Source organism: Oncorhynchus tshawytscha, linkage group LG15 (genome assembly GCF_018296145.1).
Source record: "Oncorhynchus tshawytscha isolate Ot180627B linkage group LG15, Otsh_v2.0, whole genome shotgun sequence".
NCBI classification, from domain to species: domain Eukaryota; kingdom Metazoa; phylum Chordata; class Actinopteri; order Salmoniformes; family Salmonidae; genus Oncorhynchus; species Oncorhynchus tshawytscha.
Genome location: NC_056443.1, coordinates 33462699 through 33489427, shown reverse-complemented (window position 1 = coordinate 33489427; position 26729 = coordinate 33462699). Strand labels below are relative to the sequence as shown.

General features: G+C 40.8%; 1 protein-coding gene across 2 annotated transcripts in view; it reads left to right on the top strand.

Annotated features, from left to right (window-relative positions):
- arap2 (ArfGAP with RhoGAP domain, ankyrin repeat and PH domain 2) overlaps positions 1–26729 on the top strand; it is a 237733-nt gene that overhangs the window by 183541 nt on the left and 27463 nt on the right. For both annotated transcript variants that reach the window (XM_042298473.1, XM_042298474.1), the window contains 7 exons: positions 3507–3570; positions 4395–4558; positions 4754–4966; positions 5237–5342; positions 16734–16881; positions 19865–19942; positions 25913–25987. In XM_042298473.1, the coding sequence (XP_042154407.1) occupies positions 3507–3570; positions 4395–4558; positions 4754–4966; positions 5237–5342; positions 16734–16881; positions 19865–19942; positions 25913–25987 (848 nt within the window). The remainder of the gene's footprint in view (positions 1–3506; positions 3571–4394; positions 4559–4753; positions 4967–5236; positions 5343–16733; positions 16882–19864; positions 19943–25912; positions 25988–26729) is intronic.

Below are 26729 nucleotides of genomic sequence, written 5' to 3'. Positions count from 1 at the left end.
GATGTTCACTAGACAACTAACCAGCTGTAGTGCTTTAGAAATGTCACTCTGGCTCCAGTTTGGAGTCATTTATAATATGTATAGTGGGGTTCAATTATTGACACCCTTGATAAAGATGAGCAATAATGACTGTAAACAAAAAAGAATTCAAACACCGAGCTACAGTATATTGTAGAAACGAAATCCAAATCAAATTATATTATTTTATAGTAATACAATTGCTCAGAGAAATAGATCTATATATATTTCTTCTCAAAAAGGTGGACATCAAAATTATTGACACCCCTAAATATTCCTATAGATAAAGTAGTTAAAAGTGTAGTATTTGGTGCCATATTCCCAGCATGCAATGACTACATCAAACTATATAATAATAATAATATTCCTGCCACCCAATGACTACATCAAGCTGGTGACTCTACAAACTGTTGGATGCATTTGCTGTTTGTTTTAGTTGTATTTCAGATTATTTTGTGACCAATAGAAATGAATGGGGAATAATGTATCGTGTCATTTCAGAGTCACTTTTATTGTAAATAAGAAATAAACGTGTTTCTAAACACGAATGTGGATTTATGCGGATGCTACCATGGTTACAAATTATCCTGAATGATTTAATTATAATGATGATTGTGAAAGTTACACAGGGTCAGCGATCATACCCCCATGACACGCTAACCTCTCACCATTACCAATAACAGGGGAGATGAGCACGTAATATCATACCCCCATGACACGCTAACCTCTCCCCATTACCAATAACAGGGGATGTTAGCACGTAATATCATACCCCCATGACACGCTAACCTCTCACCATTACCAATAACAGGGGATGTTAGCACGTAATATCATATCCCCATGACACGCTAACCTCTCACCATTACCAATAACAGGGGAGGTTAGCACGTAATATCATACCCCCATGACACGCTAACCTCTCACCATTACCAATAACAGGGGAGGTTAGCACGTAATATCATATCCCCATGACATGCTAACCTCTCCCCATTACCCCATTAGAGTTAAGTTGCCATAGTGTTCTGATCTCAGTGTCCATCCCGTATTGCATAGTTAGAGTTAAGTTGCCATAGTGTTCTGCTCTCAGTGTCCATCCCGTATTGCATAGTTAGAGTTAAGTTGCCATAGTGTTCTGATCTCAGTGTCCATCCCGTATTGCATAGTTAGAGTTAAGTTGCCATAGTGTTCTGATCTCAGTGTCCATCCCGTATTGCAAGATGTTTATTCACTCTGCCCAGAGTAGTTGAAAAAGCGCTTTGGTGATGAAATTTCACTTCTTTATGTTATAAAAAAATGTATTTTTACCAAGGCAAATATGATTCTTCATGTTCTGAATTGTTCAGTGGAGTCTTTCTCTAACACATCGTTAACATTAAATTCCAAAAGTCAGATTTTGTTACGTTATACATCCGATACTAAGCAAGGAGCTCTGTTGACAGAAGCGGTGCCACATTCTTGCTGCAACTTCTGAGGGTTGACATGGTGTGGTGGTTATCTGCAAAGATGTTTCTGCGAGTCGCAAAAACGGTAAATTAGCGTGCTGAATTACGTGTAAAAGGCTTTGATAATTAAAGCTTGCGGTACGTTGACATTTCACAGAGATAAGCTTGTTATTGTGAGAAAAATTTGAAGAAGAATACTCATTTCACCTTAATATCAAGAGCATATACTAAAATATGAAAATACTACATGTCGTGCCTCAAAATCGATATCTATCTTACCTCTATATTGTTTTATGTCCTACAGATTCGAGAAGAAATATGATGAGTTCAACAGTATTTGTGACAGGGGTGTAGTTTGTAAAACGGTGTTTTATTCTTCCAAAATTGTCACTGGCCAACAAGGAAATTAAACAACTAGTGCAAGGGAAATTGGAGTGAGCCAGGCTTTTTTGCATGAGTACCAGCCCCTGATTCCTCAAAGATAGAATCACTCCAATGATACCCATTAGCAAAACCAGAACTATGCGACTCTCTCTCTCTCTCTCTCTACAACACAGCACATATTGGAAACTAATCATTCACATCGTCTTGTAAGCGAGGTCACAGTTGATTTCCAGGCCTTTAATACACATCATTGCTGTGTGATAATGTGGAATGTTGTTACCTTAAAACATGTTTTTTTTCTCAGAAGAATGAAGAATGAAGAAGCTAAGCATATCAAGCACTTTTTTTTTTACAGGCTTGAATCCCAATACTAATTACAGGCCTACAAGGCCGCAGAGTTAGCTACCTTATCCCAGAAGCATAAAATATAATAACATTTCCTCAGCGAGAGCCGAGAGGTGGATAAAGGGATTTTGATGTGTTTGTTGCATTTACCTGATAACACTGTTTTATTAAATAAAGTCTTCTCAGGTCAATAACAATCTCTGAAGCTTCTGGGTTGTTGTTTTTTACCGCAGGTTGCTGGAAACAGAGCTAAATTCCTTGCCCTTGAAACTCTGCCAAACACAACATCAGCACATAATTTGCCACCAGAGAGTGTGTGGAGATTAATTGTTTTGCCTGTTTACCTCCATATATTATTGAGAGTTTCTAGCCTAGCGGTTAAGAGCGTTGGTCCAGTAACCAAAATGTCACTGCTTCAAATCTCCGAGCCGACTAGGTGAAAAATCTGTCGATGTGCCCTCGAGCAAGGCACTTAACCCTAAATGCTCCTGTAAGGCGCCCTGGATGAAAGCTGAATGCTTAATGACGTCATTGTAAATGTTTTAAGCGCAGTGTTACCTGTGGATTTATATGATCTTCTTACAATGCTTGACAGTAAAGCAGATCGGATTGTTCTAAAATATAGTGTAGTTTGTGGCCAATGTGAAACTGAATAAATAGAAGAGAAGGAGATTCATGGGTGCGAAAGTAATTGGCATGTAGTAGGACATCCAAGTTGTGCTGTGTACTGTGTGTGTGTGTGTGTGTGTGTGTGTGTGTGTGTGTGTGTGTGTGTGTGTGTGTGTGTGTGTGTGTGGAGGAAGGTGTATGGAGAAGGGGGTAGGGGTGTGTAGAATAATACAAACCAGTGCGATCTGATTTGGCACCACCCAGGCCAACACATTGTAACGGCTGACAACCAGTGACACCCAGGTTTCAAGCCCCAGTTCCCCCTACTGAGTGAACCTCACGCAGGTACATCAATAAGACAACGACCAAATGCATACAGTAGTGTCGGCTACACAGCAACAGGAAAATGTTACTTACTCTAGTGTGAAGCATTTATGGTAGCCGCCACAATCACTCGCTTAGATTTCCTCTCTTTCTGTCTCGTTCCCCCTGTTTTCTGTTGTCCGAGCAGATCTGCCAAGCTACACATCTGGTGTGTAGCTTTGTTTACGACAACTGCTTCTAGAAGGAACACTTTCCCTCCCATATAGCGAGGAATACGCTATACGTGCAGTGTAGCTATGCTTTGTTTCAGCGTTGTTTCAGCGTTGTTTCAGAGTTGTTTCAGCGTTGTTTCAGATTTGTTTCAGCGTTGTTCTCTTTTCTCAGCTCTTTCCACACATGTAGAAGGTGAGGAGAGGATCCAAGTGCTCTTGATGGTGGAGGGTGGAAGGTATGTGTATCTGTGGTTTGTTTGATTCCAGGCTGTTTTGCAGGTTTGACACTGTGTTCTGATGTGTGTATTTTCCATTGCAGTGTTTTCTCTATATTCATTTAGCAATGTGGCGGGCTGCTTCTGCTAAATCATGTCCGCCACTTAAAAAAATATGACAAAAATAAATATATATACAGTATATTTTTAGTGTGAATTTAAACTACTAAAATCATTTTTAAAGTATGTAGACAAGATAATGGAGTATTTTTTAATTAGATCTTTGAGAACTAACAAACACCAGAATAAAATCTTGACAGTCAGGGAGAATCTAAATTCCTAAAATGTCATGACATGAGGTCCACGTTGGTTGTCTGGGTCACTAAGCATAATAGCATGGCAAATGTGTCAAATAAGTTTTGAAACTGCTCATTTTTGTGGGGTAGAATTGCATGAAATTAACTTTAAAAATAGATTTTCTTTCTCTTGGCCCCATGACAGAATGTGTATCATTGCATGAAACTAGCTTTAAAACAAACATTTTCTCTCTGCCCCATGGCAAAACATTTAAAATTGCATGAAATCAGCTTTTAAACAGCAAAATGTTCTCTCTGCAGCCAAGAGAAGGGCCTCAAAATTTTGGGTCCGGAGACTGCGACATTAGCCACGCCCACTAACTTTGCCACCTCTGCTGAAATAAATCGTAGGGGAAACACTGCAATGTTTGTGTTTGATCATTAAATAGTAGGTTATTAGACATCTGTCAGTGTCTATTTTCCTAAAAATGCTGTATGGTATCTCTGAGACATTTTTAGTTTGTCTGACTTTTTTCTGTTTTCGTACAGAACTGTGTACATCCATGGTTTCAACAAAGTGGACTTTGCGCTGTGGCACGCTGCGATCAAATTGGCCTCTGGTACGGACGGCAGGGCTCTAAGCAACCAGCAGCTGAGTAAAAAGGGCGTCCCCATCGTTGTGGACAGCTGCATAGCTTTTGTCACCCAGTACGGTGAGCATCTGGTCTCCCATTCAGGGACTGAACAGGACCGACCCTACTTAGCATCAGAGGCAAGCCAGCAGTTGGATGCAGGGTGTTATGCTGCTGGCTGAATACATGAGGGTTTGAGGACTTGTTTTCATGCTGTCTCTCTCTCTCGCTCCCTCTCCCTTCCTCCTTCCCCTACCTTTTCTCCCACTCCTCTAGGTCTGTGTCATCAGGGGATCTACAGCGTTAGTGGGGACCCGGGCCGTGTATCCCTGCTCCTGGGGGCCTTCAGGCAGGACGCCCGCAATGTGAAGCTCCATGTCCTGGAGCACCAGCTGGAGGACGTCGCTGACACCCTGAAGACCTTTCTGTCCCAGGCCGAGGACGCCTTGCTGACCAAGGAGCTCTACCCCTACTGGGTGTCTGCACTAGGTGTGTAGAGGCACAGATTACCTTTGATTGTTTAATATTGATGTAGAAATGATGCATATTTATATACCATTTGGGTCATTACGGGTCATTTGTATTGGGTCAGTGTATCATCTCCAAAATTAATTCATTCATTTTGATTTAATTAATTTTAATTAATTAATTATGGCCAACTTGTTTGAACATTAACTAAATAATTATGTTATTGTAGCTTTATTTATATTTGTGGGTCTTTTGTTTTAATCAATGGCCTCCTTTCTTTGCTGAGTGAAGATGAGGAGGATGAGAAAAGGAGAGTGGAGAAGTACTCTAGATTTATCCAGAGTCTTCCCAAGATCAACAGATCCACCCTGACTGCTCTGCTGCAACACCTCTACAGGTGAGGCTGCACACACACACACACACACACACACACACACACACACACACACACACACACACACACACACACACACACACACACACACACACACACACACAGACACACAGACACACACAAACACACACAAACACACAGACACACACACACTCACACAGACAGACACAAACACACACACACACAGACACAAACACACACACACAGAACAGTGTGTGTACAAACTGCAAAAATCCTCCGGTCAAAGCTACCCTACACTCATCATGTCACTGTTCCTTTCCCTGTAATGCACTGTAGACACATTTTCACAGTATTTCACTATAACAAGCACTTACGAACATGTAGGTCAAGTAGGTTGTCTGAAAAGGAGAGCCTGAATATTATACTCTGAGTGTACAAAACATAAGAAACACCTTCCTAATTTTGAGTTGCGCCCCCTTTTACACTCAGAACAGCCTCAATACGTCGGGGCCTGGACGACAAGGTGTTGAAAGCGTTCCACAGGGATGCTGGCCCATATTGACTGCAATGCTTGCCACAGTTGTGTCAAGTTGTTTGGATGTCCTTTGGGTGGTGGACCATTCTTGATACACACAGGAAACATACCTCGTTCAAAGGCACTTAAATCTTTTGTTTTGCACAATCACCCTCTGAATACACAATCCACATCTCAATTGTCTCAAGGTTTAAAAAGCTTTATTCTTTAACCTGTCTCCTCCCCTTTGTCTACTCTGATTTGAAGTGGATTAAACAAGTGGGGATCAATAAGGGATCATAGCTTTCACCTGGATTCACCCGGTCAGTATGTCATAGATAGAGCAGGTGTTCTTAATGTTTTGTAACCTCAGAATATATATCCTGATCATCATAATGTATACACTACCAGTCAAAAGTTTGGACACAACTACTCATTCAAGGGTTATTATTTATTTTTACTATTTTACACATTGTAGAATAATAGTGATGACATCAAAACTATGAAATAACACATATGGAATCATGTAGTAACCAAGAAAGTTTTTTTTTTTTTAATCTAAATATATTTTTATATTTGAATTTTTCAAGTAGCCACCCTTTGCCTTGATGACTGCTTTTCACACTCCGCTTTGCATAGTCTGAATATCATGATATTGTCACGCCCTGATCTTAGTTATCTTTGTTTTCTTTATTATTTTGGTTAGGTCAGGGTGTGACAAGGGTGGTTGGTTTAGTTTTTTTATTGTTTGGGTGTTTTATGTCCTGTCTAGGTTTTTTGTACATCTATGGGGTTTAGTATGTCTAGGTATATGTAGGTCTATGGTGGCCTGAATTGGTTCCCAATCAGAGACAGCTGTTTATCGTTGTCTCTGATTGGGGATCCTATTTAGGTTGCCATTTTGGTTTTGTGGGTTATTGTGTAGTTGCATGTCAGCACTCATGTTCAAAGCTTCACGTTCGTTTTGTTATTTTTGTTAGTTTGTTTAGTGTTCTTCGATTTAAAAAAATAAGAATTTATTCATCTCACACTGAGCCTTTGTCTCCTCGTTATGACGAACGTGACAGATATACAGTGGGGCAAAAAAGTATTTAGTCAGCCACCAATTGTGCAAGTTCTCCCACTTAAAAAGATGAGAGAGGCCTGTAATTTTCATCATAGGTACACTTCAACTATGCCAGACAAAATGAGAAAAAAAATCCAGAAAATCACATTGTAGGATTTTTAATGAATTTATTTGCAAATGATGGTGGAAAATAAGTATTCGGTCACCTACAAACAAGCAAGATTTCTGGCTCTCACAGACCTGTAACTTCTTCTTTAAGAGGCTCCTCTGTCCTCCACTCGTTACCTGTATTAATGGCACCTGTTTGAACTTGTTATCAGTATAAAAGAGACCTGTCCGCAACCTCAAACAGTCACACTCCAAACGCCACTATGGCCAAGACCAAAGAGCTGTCAAAGGACACCAGAAACAAAATTGTAGACCTGCACCAGGCTGGGAAGACTGAATCTGAAATAGGTAAGCAGCTTGGTTTGAAAAAATCAACTGTGGGAGCAATTATTAGGAAATGGAAGACATACAAGACCACTGATAATCTCCCTCAATCTGGGGCTCCACGCAAGATCTCACCCCGTGGGGTCAAAATGATCACAAGAACGGTGAGCAAAAATCCCAGAACCACACAGGGGGACCTGGTGAATGACCTGATGAGAGCTGGGACCAAAGTAACAAAGCCTACCATCAGCAACACCAGGGACTCAGGGACTCAAATCCTGCAGTGCCAGGGACTCAAATCCTGCAGTGCCAGACGTGTCCCCCTGTTTAAGCCAGTACATGTCCAGGCCCGTCTGAAGTTTGCTAGAGAGCATTTGGATGATCCAGAAGAAGATTGGGAGAATGTCATATGGTCAGATGAAACCAAAATATAACTTTTTGGTAAAATCCAAAGAACACCATACCTACTGTGAAGCATGGGGGTGGAAACATCATGCTTTGGGGCTGTTTTTCTGCAAAGGGACCAGGACGACTGATCTGTGTAAAGGAAAGAATGAATGGGGCCATGTATCGTGAGATTTTGAGTGAAAACCTCCTTCCATCAGCAAGGGCATTGAAGATGAAACGTGGCTGGGTCTTTCAGCATGACAATGATCCCAAACACACAGCCCGGGCAACGAAGGAGTGGCTTCGTAAGAAGCATTTCAAGGTCCTGGAGTGGCCTAGGCAGTCTCCAGATCTCAACCCCATAGAAAATCTTTGGAGGGAGTTGAAAGTCTGTGTTGCCCTGCAACAGCCCCAAAACATCACAGCTCTAGAGGAGATCTGCATGGAGGAATGAGCCAAAATACCAGCAACAGTGTGTGAAAACCTTGTGAAGACTTACAGAAAACGTTTGACCTCTGTCATTGCCAACAAAGGGTATATAACAAAGTATTGAGATAAACTTTTGTCATTGACCAAATACTTATTTTCCACCATAATTTGCAAATAAATTCATTAAAAATCCTACAATGTGATTTTCTGGATTTTTTTTCTCATTCTGTCTGTCATAGTTGAAGTGTACCTATGATGAAAATTACAGGCCTCTCTCATCCTTTTAAGTGGGAGAACTTGCACAATTGGTGGCTGACAATACTTTTTTGCCCCACTGTATATATATCGTCTGAATATTATATTATATATATATATATATATATATATACAGTGCCTTGCGCAAGTATTCGGCCCCCTTGAACTTTGCAACATTTAAGGCTTCAAACATAAAGATATAAAACTGTATTTTTTTGTGAAGAATCAACAACAAGTGGGACACAATCATGAAGTGGAACGACATTTATTGGATATTTCAAACTTTTTTAACAAATCAAAAACTGAAAAATTGGGCGTGCAAAATTATTCAGCCCCCTTAAGTTAATACTTTGTAGCGCCACCTTTTGCTGCGATTACAGCTGTAAGTCGCTTGGGGTATGTCTCTATCAGTTTTGCACATCGAGAGACTGAAATTTTTTCCCATTCCTCCTTGCAAAACAGCTCGAGCTCAGTGAGGTTGGATGGAGAGCATTTGTGAACAGCAGTTTTCAGTTCTTTCCACAGATTCTCGATTGGATTCAGGTCTGGACTTTGACTTGGCCATTCTAACACCTGGATATGTTTATTTTTGAACCATTCCATTGTAGATTTTGCTTTATGTGTTGGATCATTGTCTTGTTGGAAGACAAATCTCCGTCCCAGTCTCAGGTCTTTTGCAGACTCCATCAGGTACAGGTACAAAAGTATCTATATCCAGAGTAAAACGAGTCCTATACCGACATAACCTGAAAGGTCGCTCAGCAAGGAAGAAGCCACTGCTCCAAAACCACCATTAAAAAATCCAGACTACGGTTTGCATCTGCACATGGGAACAAAGATCATACTTTTTGTAGAAATGTCCTCTGGTCTGATGAAACAAAAATAGGACTGTTTGGCCATAATGACTATTGTTATGGGGGAGGCTTGTAAGCCGAAGAACACCTTCCCAACCGTGGCAGCATCATGTTGTGAGGGTGCTTTGCTGCAGGAGGGTCTGGTGTACTTCACAAAATAGATGGCATCATGAGGATGGAAAATTATGTGGTTATATTGAAGCAAAATCTCAAGACATCAGTCAGGAAGTTAAAGCTTGGCTGCAAATGGGCCTTCCAAATTAACAATGACCCCAAGCATACTTCCAAAGTTGTGGCAAAATGGCTTAAGGACAACAAAGTCAAGGTATTGGAGTGGCCATCACAACGTCCTGACCTCAATCCTATAGAAAATGTGTGGGCAGAACTAAAAAAGTGTGTGTGCGAGCAAGGAGGCCTACAAACCTGACTCAGTTACACCAGCACTGTCAGGAGGAATGGGCCACAATTCACCCAAGTTATTGTGCGAAACTTGTGGGAGGCTACCTGAAACGTTTGACCCAAGTTAAACAATTTAAAGGCAATGCTACCAAATACTAATTGAGTGTATGTAACCTTCTGACCCACTGGGAATGTGATGAAAGAAATAAAAGCTGAAATAAATCATTATCTCAACTATTATTCTGATATTTCACATTCTTAAAATAAAGTGGTGATCCTAACTGACCTAAGACAGGGAATTTTTACTAGTATTAAATGTCAGGAATTGTGAAAACTGAGTTTAAATGTATTTGGCTAAGGTGTATGTAAACTTCAATCTTCAGCTTTATATACATGTCTGAATGTTGTAATATATATATATATACTGTATATCAGTGGGTCTCGCTACATATTCGTCGCCAGACCCACTGGCTCCAGGTCATCTACAAGTCCATGCTAGGTAAAGCTCCGCCTCATCTCAGTTCACTGGTCACGATGGCAACACCCATCCGTAGCACGCGCTCCAGCAGGTGTATCTCACTGATCATCCCTAAAGCCAACACCTCATTTGGCTGCCTTTCGTTCCAGTTCTCTGCTGCCTGTGACTGGAACGAATTGCAAAAATCGCTGAAGTTGGAGACTTTTATCTCCCTCACCAACTTCAAACATCTGCTATCTGAGCAGCTAACCGATCGCTGCAGCTGTACATAGTCTATCGGTAAATAGCCCACCCATTTTTACCTACCTCATCCCCATACTGTTTTTATTTATTTACTTTTCTGCTCTTTTGCACACCAATATCTCTACCTGTATATGACCATCTGATCATTTATCACTCCAGTGTTAATCTGCAAAATTGTAATTATTCGCCTACCTCCTCATGCCTTTTGCACACAATGTATATAGACTCTCTTTTTTTTCTACTGTGTTATTGACTTGTTAATTGTTTACTCCATGTGTAACTCTGTGTTGTCTGTTCACACTGCTATGCTTTATCTTGGCCAGGTCGCAGTTGCAAATGAGAACTTGTTCTCAACTAGCCTACCTGGTTAAATAAAGGTGTTCTCAACTAGCCTACCTGGTTAAATAAAGGTGTTCTCAACTAGCCTACCTGGTTAAATAAAGGTATTCTCAACTAGCCTACCTGGTTAAATAAAGGTGAAATAAAAAATAAATAAATAAAATATAGTCTGAATATCATAATATATATATCGTCTGAATTCCATACCCCATTATGTGGTGGAATAAAAGACAGTTACATCACACACACACACACACAGACACACACAGACACACACAGAAACACACACACACACACAGAGAACTGTGTGTGGGTGGTAAGTGAGACAACAACACAGACTTGGGCACACCGGCATAGCGATGCCACCTGTTCTTATTGACACTTCTAACCCACAATTCCTTGCTCTGCAGAAGTCACTTCATTTACCCATAGCCCACTACAGTTAAAAAATAAAAATGGTTCATGTAGATGTCCCATGGTTTACCAGATAGGGTTAAATCCAAAATAAAATAACCCTGAGAACTAGTCTAGAACACATTCTCCCCCAATTCCACCCTTCTAGTAAAGTAGATATGGACATACAGTAGATACATCACATTTCTACTTCTGTTAGATACTGTAAATACTTATAATTCACCTCTACTACTTGTCTGGCCTGATTGGATTATTGATTGGATTATTGGTTGGATTATTGGTTGGATTATTGGTTGGATTATTGATTGGTTGGATTATTGATTGGATTATTGATTGGATTATTGGTTGGATTATTGATTGGATTATTGGTTGGATTATTGATTGGATTATTGGTTGGATTATTGATTGGATTATTGATTGGATTATTGGTTGGATTATTAATCTGACTATTATGGTAATGAGCAGATAGTTTGGAGAAGATTTCCACCGTACCTTCATTGTTAACCTACAGATGTACGAGATACCAAACCCAGTCTGAGGGATGGCTAACTCTGGATATCTCTTCCGTCTCCACTGAGTTAGGTCAATCTGCTTTTAGGTTTTGTGCACCTTACTTGTGGAGTAATCTCCGAGGCTCTCTACAATGTGGTGCCTCGAGGGCAATTCAAAAGGCTGATTGAGGACCTTTTTTACTGACAAATGTGTTTGTTTTCCATGCTTGTGTTTTGATTTCCGTGTATTGATGTGTATAGTGTATATTGATGTGTATAGTGTATATTGACGTGTATAGTGTATATTGATGTGTATAGTGTATATTGATTTGTATAGTGTATATTGATGTGTATTGTGTATATTGACGTGTATAGTGTATATTGATGTGTTTCTATGTGTGTACAGGCATCATCATTTCTAAAAGAGACATTGTTCTCTGCATGTCTCCCTGTCAAAATAAAGGTGCAATGAAATAAAAAATACTTAATTGGGGATTTTGCTGGAATTTGAACTGTGGCCTAGTTTAACATGTCCTACAGTCATTACCTGGACTGTGGCCTAGTTTAACATGTCCTACAGTTATTACCTGGACTGTGGCCTAGTTTAACATCTCCTACAGTCATTACCTGGACTGTGGCCTAGTTTAACATCTCCTACAGTCATTACCTGGACTGTGGCCTAGTTTAACATGTTCTACAGTTATTACCTGGACTGTGGCCTAGTTTAACATGTCCTACAGTTATTACCTGGACTGTGGCCTAGTTTAATATGTCCTACAGTTATTACCTGGACTGTGGCCTAGTTTAACATATCCTACAGTCATTACCTGGACTGTGGCCTAATTTAACATGTCCTACAGTCATTACCTGGACTGTGGCCTAGTTTAACATGTCCTACAGTCATTACCTGGACTGTGACCTAGTTCAACATGTCCTACAGTTATTACCTGGACTGTGGCCTAGTTTAACATCTCCTACAGTTATTACCTAGACTGTGGCCTAGTTTAACATCTCCTACAGTCATTACCTGGACTGTGTCCTAGTTTAACATCTCCTACAGTCATTATCTGGACTGTGGCCTAGTTTAACATGTCCTACAGTCATTACCTGGACTGTGGCCTAGTTTAACATGTCCTACAGTCATTACCTGGACTGTGGCCTAGTTTAACATGTCCTACAGTTTAACTGGACTGTGGCCTAGCTTAACATGTCCTATCATTACCTGGACTGTGGCCTAGTTTAACATGTCCTATCATTACCTGGACTGTGGCCTAGTTTAACATGTCCTACAGTCATTACCTGGACTGTGGCCTAGTTTAACATGTCCTACAGTCATTACCTGGACTGTGGCCTAGTATAACATGTCCTACAGTCATTACCTGGACTGTGGCCTAGTTTAACATGTCCTACAGTCATTACCTGGACTGTGGCCTAGTTTAACATGTCCTACAGTCATTAACTGGACTGTGGCCTAGTTTAACATGTCCTACAGTCATTACCTGGACTGTGGCCTAGTTTAACATGTCCTACAGTCATTACCTGGACTGTGGCCTAGTTTAACATGTCCTACAGTCATTACCTGGACTGTGGCCTAGTTTAACATGTCCTACAGTCATTACCTGGACTGTGGCCTAGTTTAACATGTCCTACAGTCATTACCTGGACTGTGGCCTAGTTTAACATGTCCTACAGTCATTACCTGGACTGTGACCTAGTTTAACATGTCCTACAGTCATTACCTTGACTGTAGCCTAGTTTAACATGTCCTACAGTCATTACCTGGACTGTGGCCTAGTTTAACATTTCCTACAGTTATTACCTGGACTGTGGCCTAGTTTAACATCTCCTACAGTCATTATCTGGACTGTGGCCTAGTTTAACATCTCCTACAGTTATTACCTGTACTGTGGCCTAGTTTAACATCTCCAACAGTTATTACCTAGACTGTGGCGTAGTTTAACATCTCCTACAGTTATTACCTGGACTGTGGCCTAGTTTAACATCTCCTACAGTTCTTACCTAGACTGTGGCCTATTTTAACATCTCCTACAGTTATTACCTGGACTGTGGCCTAGTGTAACATCTCCTACAGTTATTACTTGGACTGTGGCCTAGTTTAACATCTCCTACAGTTCTTACCTAGACTGTGGCCTAGTTTAACGTCTCCTACAGTTATAACCTGGACTGTGGCCTAGTTTAACATCTCCTACAGTTATTACCTAGACTGAGGTCCAGTTTAACATCTCCTACAGTCATTACCTGGACTGTGGCCTAGTTTAACATCTCCTACAGTTATTACCTAGACTGAGGTCCAGTTTAACATCTCCTACAGTCATTACCTGGACTGTGGCCTAGTTTAACATCTCCTACAGTCATTACCTGGACTGTGGCCTATTGTAACATATCCTACAGTCATTACCTGGACTGTGGCCTAGTGTAACATCTCCTACAGTTATTACTTGGACTGTGGCCTAGTTTAACATCTCCTACAGTTCTTACCTAGCCTGTGGCCTAGTTTAACATCTCCTACAGTTATTACCTGTACTGTGGCCTAGTTTAACATCTCCTACAGTTCTTACCTAGACTGTGGCCTAGATTAACATCTCCTACAGTTATTACCTGTACTGTGGCCGAGTTTAACATCTCCTACAGTTCTTACCTAGACTGTGGCCTAGTTTAACATCTCCTACAGTTATTACCTGTACTGTGGCCTAGTTTAACATCTCCTACAGTTCTTACCTAGACTGTGGCCTAGTTTAACATCTCCTACAGTTATTACATGTACTGTGGCCTAGTTTAACATATCCTACAGTCATTACCTGTACTGTGGCCTAGTTTAACATCTCCTACAGTTCTTACCTAGACTGTGGCCTAGTTTAACATCTCCTACAGTTATTACCTGTACTGTGGCCTAGTTTAACATCTCCTACAGTTATTACCTGTACTGTGGCCGAGTTTAACATCTCCTACAGTTCTTACCTAGACTGTGGCCTAGTTTAACATCTCCTACAGTTATTACCTGTACTGTGGCCTAGTTTAACATCTCCTACAGTTCTTACCTAGACTGTGGCCTAGTTTAACATCTCCTACAGTTATTACATGTACTGTGGCCTAGTTTAACATATCCTACAGTCATTACCTGTACTGTGGCCTAGTTTAACATCTCCTACAGTTCTTACCTAGACTGTGGCCTAGTTTAACATCTCCTACAGTTATTACCTGTACTGTAGTTTAACATCTCCTACAGTTATTACCTGTACTGTGGCCTAGTTTAACATCTCCTACAGTTATTACCTGGACTGTGGCCTAGTTTAACATCTCCTGCAGTTATTACCTGTACTGTGGCCTAGTTTAACATCTCCTACAGTTATTACCTGTACTGTGGCCTAGTTTAACATCTCCTACAGTTATTACCTGTACTGTGGCCTAGTTTAACATCTCCTACAGTTATTACCTGTACTGTGGCCTAGTTTAACATCTCCTACAGTTATTACCTAGACTGTGGCCTAGTTTAACATCTCCTACAGTTATTACCTGTACTGTGGCCTAGTTTAACATCTCCTACAGTTATTACCTGTACTGTGGCCTAGTTTAACATCTCCTACAGTTATTACCTGTACTGTGGCCTAGTTTAACATCTCCTACAGTTATTACCTGTACTGTGGCCTAGTTTAACATCTCCTACAGTTATTACCTGGACTGTGGCCTAGTTTAACATCTCCTACAGTTATTACCTGGACTGTGGCCTAGTTTAACATCTCCTACAGTTATTACCTGTATGGCCTCATCTCCTACAGTCATTACCTGTACTGTGGCCTAGTTTAACATCTCCTACAGTTATAACCTGGACTGTGGCCTAGTTTAACATCTCCTACAGTTATTACATGTACTGTGGCCTAGTTTAACATCTCCTACAGTTATTACCTGTACTGTGGCCTAGTTTAACATCTCCTACAGTCATTACCTGTACTGTGGCCTAGTTTAACATCTCCTACAGTTATTACATGTACTGTGGCCTAGTTTAACATCTCCTACAGTTATTACCTGTACTGTGGCCTAGTTTAACATCTCCTACAGTTATTACCTGGACTGTGGCCTAGTTTAACATCTCCTACAGTTATTACCTGTACTGTGGCCTAGTTTAACATCTCCTACAGTTATTACCTGTACTGTGGCCTAGTTTAACATCTCCTACAGTTATTACCTGGACTGTGGCCTAGTTTAACATCTCCTACAGTTATTACCTGTACTGTGGCCTAGTTTAACATCTCCTACAGTTATTACCTGTACTGTGGCCTAGTTTAACATCTCCTACAGTCATTACCTGTACTGTGGCCTAGTTTAACATCTCCTACAGTTATAACCTGGACTGTGGCCTAGTTTAACATCTCCTACAGTTATTACATGTACTGTGGCCTAGTTTAACATCTCCTACAGTTATTACCTGTACTGTGGCCTAGTTTAACATCTCCTACAGTCATTACCTGTACTGTGGCCTAGTTTAACATCTCCTACAGTTATTACATGTACTGTGGCCTAGTTTAACATCTCCTACAGTTATTACCTGTACTGTGGCCTAGTTTAACATCTCCTACAGTTATTACCTGGACTGTGGCCTAGTTTAACATCTCCTACAGTTATTACCTGTACTGTGGCCTGTTTAACATCTCCTACAGTTATTACCTGTACTGTGGCCTAGTTTAACATCTCCTACAGTTATTACCTAGACTGTGGCCTAGTTTAACATCTCCTACAGTTATTACCTGTACTGTGGCCTAGTTTAACATCTCCTACAGTTATTACCTGTACTGTGGCCTAGTTTAACATCTCCTACAGTTATTACCTGTACTGTGGCCTAGTTTAACATCTCCTACAGTTATTACCTCTAGTTCCCGGCACTCATGCTCATGCTTTTGACCAGGAAGTGTTTACATAGTTTGGTTGTTGTACGAGGGGGATATTGTGTGTAGCTATACTTTTAGGTGTGTGTGTGTGTGTGTGTGTGTGTCTGTTCCTGTGTGTGTATTTAAGCATTTGTGGGTTTATGTACTGTACTTACAGTATGTGTATGAGTCTATGTCACCTACATGTGTGTTTATCAGTGTGTTCTCCTGTATCTCTATACTGTGTAGGGTCCAGAGGTGCTCCCATATCAACAAGATGCAGACCAGAGACTTGGCCTGTGTGTTCTCCTCCTGTCTCTTCCAAACCGAGGGAGAAACCACACCAGAAATCAGCGTGGTCCAAGACCTCATCACCAACTATGTACAACTTTTTGGGGTAAGTTTTATCTCTCTACCTGTCATATATACTGACCAAAAAAATATATAAACGCAACATGTAAAGTGTTGGTCCCATGTTTTCATGAGCTGAAATAAAAGATCCCAGACATTTTCTATATGAACAAACAAAATTATTTATCTCTCAAATTGTGCACAAATGTGTTTACATCTCTGTTAGTGAGCATCTCTACATTGCCAAGATAATCCATCCACCTGACAGGTGTTGCATATCAAGAAGCTGATTAAACAGTAGGATCATTACACAGGTGCACCTTCTGCTGGGCACTATAAAAGGCAACTCTAAAAGGTGCAATTTTGTCACACAACATAATGCCACAGATGTCTCAAGTTCAATTATACAAGTGTGTAATTGACCTGCTGACTGCAGTAATTTCCATCAGAGCTGTTGCAAGAGAATTTGTTAATTTTTCTACCATAAGCCGCCTCCAACGTCATTTTAAAGAATTTGGCAGTACATCTAACCGGCCTTATAACCGGAGACCACGTGTAACCACGTCAGCCCAGGATCTCCACATTCGGCTTCTTCACCTGCAGGGTCGTCTGAGACCATCCACCAAGAAAGCTGATGAAACTGAGGGGTATTTCTGTCAGTAATAAAGCTCTTTTGTGGGGAAAAACTCATTCAGATTGGCTGGGCTTGGCTCCCCAGTGGGTGGGCCTGGCTACCAAGTTGATGGACCTATGCCCTCCCAGGCCCACCCATGGCAGTGCTCCTGCCCAGTCTTGTGAAATCAATAGATTAGGGCCTAATTAATTGATTTCAATTGACTGATTTCCCATATATGAAACGTTACTTAGAAAAATCGTTGAAATGGAAGCATTTTGTGTTTATATTTTCATTCAGTATACCTGAGTGTGAGTGTATTGACCTTGAAATAGTAAGTGCCTTAAATAAAACAGTGTGTCAGAAACTTAAAGCAGTGAGTGTATGAAAATTAAAACTTAAACCAGTGAATGTCTGAAACTTAAAACAGTGAGTTTCTGAAACTTAAAACAGTGAGTGTCTGAAACTTAAAACAGTGAGTGTCTGAAACTTAAAATAGTGAGTGTCTGAAACTGAAAACAGTGAGTGTCTGAAACTTAAAACAGTGAGTGTCTGAAACTTAAAATAGTGAGTGTCTGAAACTGAAAACAGTGAGTGTCTGAAACTTAAAACAGTGAGTGTCTGAAACTGAAAACAGTGAGTGTCTGAAACTGAAAACAGTGAGTGTCTGAAACTTAAAACAGTGAGTGTCTGAAACTGAAAACAGTGAGTGTCTGAAACTGAAAAACAGTGAGTGTCTGAAACTTAAAATAGTGAGTGTCTGAAACTGAAAACAGTGAGTGTCTGAAACTTAAAACAGTGAGTGTCTGAAACTGAAAACAGTGAGTGTCTGAAACTGAAAACAGTGAGTGTCTGAAACTTAAAACAGTGAGTGTCTGAAACTGAAAACAGTGAGTGTCTGAAACTTAAAACTTAAAACAGTGAGTGTCTGAAACTTAAAACTTAAAACAGTGAGTGTCTGAAACGTAAAACCTAAAACAGTGAGTGTCTGAAACTTAAAACTTAAAACAGTGAGTGTCTGAAACTTAAAACCTAAAACAGTGAGTTTCTGAAACTGAAAACAGTGAGTGTCTGAAACTTAAAACCTAAAACAGTGAGTTTCTGAAACTCAAAATAGAGAGTGTCTGAAACTTAAAATAGTGAGTGTCTGAAACCTGAAACAGTGAGTTTCTGAAACTTAAAACAGTGACTGTCTGAAACTTAAAATAGTGAGTGTCTGAAACTTAAAACAGTGAGATTTAAGTTTCAGAGCGTTATTAGTGTCACACTAATTCTTCCGGGAACGCCTGGCTCCCTCTCTTTTCCCACCTAGAGGAGGACTGTTCTCTCCATTCATCCCTCCATTCATCCTTCCATTCCCTCTTAATCAGGTTGGAATGCTGCTGTTGTTCGCATGACAAATACCCATTAAGCTGAACCAATGAGGACCCAATCTCAGTGAATACACACACCATCACCGTGGCATAAAATGAGTGAGATGTTCAGGCTAATTAGGAATGCCATTATGTGGTGGAATGCTGTGGATGTGGGCTTTTTATCAGACCCCAACACACTGTGTGTGTGTGTTCACATTTGTGTGTATGTCTTTTCTCTCTCTCTCCAGTCTTCATTGCAATGCATAGCCCTGACAAAGCAAATTGTTCTCTGAAAGTGATGGGGGGTGGGGGTTAGAGTAAAAAGTATAATTTTCTCTACCTCGCTTTGACGCTTTGAAACCACACAATGTGGAATTACAGTTGTGTCCAGTAACTTTAATTTAAGCTAAAAGGAACAAACTATAGCGATGAGCTACTGGAGTCATTTATTCAGCTGATAATAAAACCACCCGGTGGACAATCCAATTGAACTTCCTGAACTTCCTGAACTTCCTGAACTTCCTGAACTTCCTGAACTTCCTGAACTTCCTGAACTTCCTGAACTTCCTGAACTTCCCATCACTATAGTTCTTTCCTTTTAGCTTAAATTAAAGTTACTGGACACAACTATAATTCCACATTGTGTGGTTCTATATAATTAAAGGGAATTTCTATTTTTACCCAAAATGTTATATATGTCCTCTTATTTATTACATTTTTTATTTAACCTTTATTTAACTAGGCAAGTCAGTTAAGAACAAATTCTTATTTACAATGACGGCCTAGGAACAGTGGGTTAACTGCCTTGTTCGGGGGCAGAACGACAGATTTTTACCTTGTCAGCTCGGGGATATCGATCTAGTAACCTTTCGGTTACTGGCCCAACGCTCTAACTACTAGGCTACCACAGATATTATGTACAGAATATCTGCGTTTCTTCATGTGGACAGGGTTGATGTATTTACCTGTGTGTGTGTGTGTGTGTGTGTGTGTGTGTGTGTGTGTGTGTGTGTGTGTGTGTGTGTGTGTGTGTGTGTGTGTGTGTGTGTGTGTGTTACCAGGTCAACGAGGACCAACTCAAGCAGATGGAGAGTGAGAACAGGTTCATCACACGATGGAACGACAAGAAAGACACCACAGTAAGTCAACCTGTTTAGCTCCACTGACAAACACAATCAGACCTCTGGACCGCTGTGTGTGTGTGTGTGTGTGTGTGTGTGTGTGTGTGTGTGTGTGTGTGTGTGTGTGTGTGTGTGTGTTTGTGTTTGCATGTGTGTAAGCTGAGCTCTAAGGTCAGAAATGCATTTGAACTGTCTTCCTGTTATGCAATGATTGAGGGAGGGAGGGTGTTGTTTGGACGGAGTCAGAGGGCAATGAGAGGGTTTGTATGCTTGTTCACCATTATAACTGTCTGCTACTTTATGCCTGGACGCATGTGCTGCAGGAAACTATTTGTTCAGATAACCTGGAAAACAAATGAATCTTCAAACCTTATGCTGCCTGCTGACGTTGAAAAGTGTTTGAACAAAGAGTTGAAAGTGTTTTCTTTTCTTCTCTTTAAGTTGGTTTCCAGAGGCTGTCAGAATGAATCTGGCCAATTGAACTAAAAGGTTAACGCTATTGTCGGAAAATTGCCCCCCCGAAAACACAAGAGAGCTAGACAAATGTCTCGTACTAAAAGTGGAGGTTTTTAGTAACCTGGTAACAGGATTGAGAGACCAGAGGAAAGAGGAAAATAGATGTGTCAGATATTCAATTTAAAGCTTTTAGGAAAGACTGGCTCTCTCAGGGAGGGCGAGGAAGTTAAGGCTAGCTCTACCATGTGGTGGTGTTCATTGTTAGTGGCTTGCTGTGCAGCAGCGTGATTAGCCTAGTGCCTAGCCTAGCACCTGTTAGCTCAGGCTGTTGAGTTAGCTCTTAGAGTGGAGGGTACACACACAAACACACCCACTAGGATGGAGCGCTGTCCTTTGTGTTTCCCCTCCCTCTCTTTTCTTTCCGTTATTTTCTCCTCGACTTCATGCGTCAGAAAGCACTTTAAGTTGGAGTGAGGGCGCCAGCAAAACAACCCTCTTTGTTTTCTTTCCTTCCTCGTTCTCTCGTCTCTGGCTGAGTTAACTCAGTAAAGGTGGGCAGGCATATTATATCTACTGCCAATTTGACTGGTGAACTGGCCACACTCCCAATGGCTGCCTGGTATTGTGACGCAATAATTGCCAAGGTATTTTGGAATGTTCTATCAACTGAGGCTGGATTGCCATGGTAATGCAGAATGTTCTATCAACTGAGGCTCGATTGCGATGATAATGTAGAGTGTTCATTCAACTGAGGCTGGATTGCCATGGTAATGTAGAATATTCATTCAACTGAGGCTGGATTGCCATGGTAATGTAGAATGTTCATTCAACTGAGGCTGGATTGCCATGGTAATGTAGAATGTTCATTCAACTGAGGCTGGATTGCCATGGTAATGTAGAATATTCATTCAACTGAGGCTGGATTGCCATGATAATGTAGAGTGTTCATTCAACTGAGGCTGGATTGCCATGGTAATGTAGAGGTTTCATTCAACTGAGGCTGGATTGCCATGGTAATGTAGAATGTTCATTCAACTGAAGCTGGATTGCCATGGTAATGTAGAATGTTCATTCAACTGAAGCTGGATTGCCATGGTAATGTAGAATTCAACTGAGACTGAATTGCATTCATTCACTGAGGCTGGATTGCCATGGTAATGTAGAATATTCATTCAACTGAAGCTTTCATTCAACTGAGGCTGGATTGCCATGATAATGTAGAATGCGCATTCAACTGAGGCTGGATTGCCATGGCAATGTAGAATATTCATTCAACTGAGGCTGGATTGCCATGGTAATGTAGAATGTTCATTCAACTGAGGCTGGATTGCCATGGTAATGTAGAATATTCATTCAACTGAGGCTGGATTGCCATGGTAATGTAGAATGTTCATTCAACTGAGGCTGGATTGCCATGGTAATGTAGAATGTTCATTCAACTGAGGCTGGATTGCCATGGTAATGTAGAATGTTCACTCAAATAGTTCTAACTGATGTGGCTCATAAAAATTATTGACTCAACCAATCACAGCACACCTGCTTTTACTTCCTGGCATCGGTACACTCAAAATGGCTGCCAGTCCACCCATTATGTTATCGTTCACTTGAAACACCCTTTCTATTCATTCTTCTTTCTACGGGTAAACTCTACCTATTCTTTATGATACACTGTACATTTACATTTTAGTCATTTAGCAGATGCTTTTATGCAGAGCGACTTACAGAAGTGAGTACATATGTTCCTCCGTGGGAATCAAACCCACAACCCTGGTGTTGCACGCGCCATGCTCTACCAACTGAGCCACATGGGACCTGGGTACTTATCCTTTACTTAAATCTACTGTGAACTTCTCGTTTCCGGTGGAGAGGAAAGAATAAGTACCATGATGCATAGAAACACCTGTAAACCTTTCTCTTCCCCACTCGTTTCCACAGCTGAGAGTGATTGTTGTCAAGACAAGCTGAAGTGTGCTTTAACTGGGGGCCAAGACTCAGCATTTCAAAATGTCCGCCACACATGGACTGTTTGGTTATCAGGGCAGTTGATGAAAGTGGTTTAATGTGTGGTACTGTCTCAACCAGCTGCATAAGTAAGTGATAATCAACGAGGGGGCTATGCGTTATTTTTTAATGAACACATGAAGCCCTGAGTTGATTATCCCTTTCATATCATCTATATAATTTAACACATTTGCCACTAGATATGTGTTCATTTTGTCGGTAGAAATGTGATCAACATCCACTGAAGTAGCTAGCAAGTTTACTTATGGAAACTTCTGGAATATTGCCCATTATTTAGTTTTTCTAGGGAGACAGAAAACGGAGGCCGTGGAAGAACCTATTCAAGCAAGTAAATATATTTTGATAATGATCCAAAAATGATATATTATTAGCTAGCTTTCTACATAAACATAGTGTGCAGGCTTACTCCAAAGAGCTGATCTCGTAATGTTAGCTATCTAACTTTACGTACTGTATAGCTAGCAATGTAAATAAAATATCACCAGCTTGCTAACTTCATATTAGCTAGTTAGTTATCTTGATGATATGTATCATTGTAACTACAAATGCATTTGTATTTAGGTAGCTAGCTAACAGCAATGGAAGAGTGTGAAAAGATTAGCTAACGTTAGCACTTCCAGCTGTCAGAGAAGGGAGAGTAGGCTACTCTGAATAGGATGGATATACATTCTGAAACTATTGTCCAGTTCCAGTCCCTAGCGAGGAAAAACTGAGGACAGAAAGATATAGCAACACAATATTCAGGGCTGTCTAACTTGATTATAACGAGGCCTGTTTCTTTTCTGATGTCTGTCGTCTGTCCGGTAGTCTGTCCTCAGATACAGAGAGCCGTAAAACCCTGTCCGCAGATGAAGAAGTCCTAATGAATGTCCCAAGAGAAAAAGGGTACATCCTTGTATACCATATGGTTTATGTATAACTAGCTATGTTAGCACATTTTATAAACATAAATACAGTTTAAAAATCACACACAATGTATATTCCTATTACAATTGGAGCAGACCAACCCTTGCTGGGTGTACAGGCTTCTGTTCCAACCCAGCACTAATACACCTGATTCAATGTATCAAACCTAATTAGTTAATAATTAATGATGCTGTTACTGGGCTGAAACAGAAGTGTTCTCACTCAGTAGATCAGGGTTCGGTGGAGTGATGTTGGACATTACTGGTATGGACTTATTTTATTATACCTGAAACAATGTTTTATTAATAACAGCCTACTTGTTACTAAAATGTCTAGCCTTACATATGAGTTAGGTTATTTGTAGACTTTTGGAAATTATATGAAATAGTAATTTATTTGAAGTTAAGTGTTTAAACTTGTTTTGATTGTTAACTTAACGATTATTTATGAAGAACTAGTGTCGATGTTAATTAATCATGTCACGATTCTGCATTAAAGAGAGGAAGGGAATCTGTCTCTAATTTGTCTGTGTTTCTGTGTTGTATTATTAGATTATTACTATTTTGTCAGGATATCAGCCATGTGAACCCATTTTGCAGCTGATAATGGCATGTAATGCCAATGCTACCATAGGCCTACAGTTTTTTTGAGGCGGGGGGGAACATATAGCTGAACAATATGTAAACAATGTGTGTGAGTTAAGCTTGTCTGCTTCAGATGCAAATTGTCAAGGGGTGCATTGCAAATGCCCATAAGACTAATGCCATCATACTGTAGGCCAGTGGATCCCAACTCCGGTCCTCAAGTACCCCGGACAAACACTTTTGTCTGGATTCAACTTGTCAACTAATCATCAGGCCCCAAATAATGAATTGGGTATGTTGGGGGCTACAACACAAATCTGTGCTGTTGGGGGAACTCAAGGACCGGATTATACGGCTTTTAGCCAATCAGCATTCATAATTGTAATTATAAACTGGCGGTTCTAGCCCTGAATGCTGATTGGCTGACACCCGTGGTATATCAGACACTATACCATGTGTATGACCAAAACAATATATTTTTACTGTTCAAATTACATTTGCTAACCAGTTTATAATATGTAAGGCTCCTCTGGGCCAATATACCATGGCGATTGGCTCTATCCAGGCACTCCGTGTTGCGTAACGAGTTTATAATAGCATTAAGGCATCTCGGGGGTTGTGGTATATGGCCAATATACCACGGTTAATGGGCGTATCCTGGTACTCCGTGTTGCGTCGCACATAAGAACAGCCCTTAGACATGGTGTATTGGCCTTATACCACACCCCCTCGGGCCTTATTCTTCTCTACTTCCTGTTCTCCCCCTCTCCATCCTTCTGTCATTCCCTGCACCAGCTTCCACCATCTCCTCTTCAGTGTTTGTCTCCTCTTTCCTCTCCTTAGTTCTGCTAATGGAACATCTCTTTGTCTGTGGGCTGTAATCTCTACCGGTGTGGAACACATGCACGCACTCATACGCACGCACGCACACAGAAAAACACAGACACACACACACATAGGACTCTACCTGTTATAATGATGACATGTCATAGGCCAACCTATTATTTTTCCTGCGCAGCCCTGCCATTGTCATGGCATTTGTCTTTTCCCAAGACCTCTCCGTCATGTATGACCTTCATTCCACAACTTCTCTCCGCTTGTTTACAATATTTTCTCTCTGGCTTACTGTTGTTGAAGACATCATAGGTTGTTTAGTTCAAAGTTGAGAAGAAATGTTTCATAGAAGGCAGACTTTTCACTTTTGTCTCAGAAGTTGGTTTGCTCATGATAACCCGATCTTAAAAAGTCTTTTTTTGTTGTTGTGAAGAGAGAGAACAGAGGACAAGGACAGAGACATAAGGTCATATGACTCTTGATGCAATGTCACTTTGTTTCCAATGGCCTCTCGGCTGTTGTTTTACAATGCCGGAGGTTGAAGGGAAATTGAGAGATCCCAAGGACTTCTCCAAAGCCTCTTGCGCGTGTTTAATAGACTCTGTATGTGGCCTGATACAGTATGTTACCTCAATGGTATCGAACAGACTGGATTCTCACAGATTGAAAAATACATTTGTCCCAGTGTTAAATCTAAAATGATATCAAAATCCTAAGAGGAGTATCATTACTTGATCTACTACAAGCTTCAGATTTCCACACAGACATTCCATTGACTCAAAGTCACGGATCAAAGGTCAGAGTTAGCTCAAGTTAGTATTCATCCCTGATTAAGAGACTGAACACTTGTTTGGGATATTATAAAGTTTGGCAGAAATGTTGACTACATTTGAAGCCCTTACCCCCCCGCCCCTCCCCTCCCTTTCCACCTCTCTGACTTCCTCTGGCTTGCTTCCCTCATTCTGCCAAAACATCGCATCAATTAAAAGCACTATATTTAGTTTTGCCTGTAGCTCAGAATACGACCTCTACCACTCTCCTCAAATCGTCTAATGCTTCCCTTGGTTCCCTCTGTTTAGGCTCAGGCCACACCGAGGTGGGAATTCAGAACAAAAGCCAATTAATCCGAATGTTGTGTTTTTTCTTTCTCCTCTGTTTCTCTCCCTCTTTTTCTCCTTCTATTTAGTTCTCTCCGGCCGGGGACTTGATCTTTGAGGTGTTCCTGGAGAGAAGGGAGCCGGAGGACTGCTGCTTAATCAAGGTGTGTGTGTGTGTGTGTGTGTGTGTGTGTGTGTGTGTGTGTGTGTGTGTGTGTGTGTGTGTGTGTGTGTGTGTGTGTGTGTGTGTAAAGTGTGAGCAAGAGGGGGAGTGTATAAGTTGGATGGAGAGAACGAAGGATAAAGGGAGTAGAAGGAAAGGAGGTGGAGGGGTGTGTACCGGAGTCTGGGGGAGTTAGAGGTACAGAGCTGATGGGATGGAGGGAATAGAGAGAGGTGTGGGAGTGGAGGGCATGATAGAATAGGGCCAAGACGTTGGTGGTTAAACCTGATAGGATTACTGCCACCGAAATAAATCAAAAGCTAGCTAATCAAAGACACTTCTGATATAATTGTGTGAGTAATTGTGTTTCATCAGAGGCAGTGGTAAGCTGCAGGTAATGGATTTATTTTGCAGGTGTGGAACAGCAGTAGGGTGGAAAGGGGAGGGGGGGGGGTTAGAGTGGACTGTTTTACGACTCACTGCGACATTAACAATTATTTTCTTCTCTTTTGAGTCATGCTTGTTCTTTACTTTCTGTTCACCTCTACACTATGATTACAGAATAGTTTCTGTGCAGACTATTTCACAAACAAATGTAGACGTTTGTATTCTCCATTTCCAGATTGCAAGTGATGGAAAATCTTTGACAGTGATACAAATGCCCAACCTTTCCCCCATTCCCTAATTATCTGATGGGGATAGCTAACATGCAGGGTTGTAGTCGTTCTATTTAAATTCAGCAA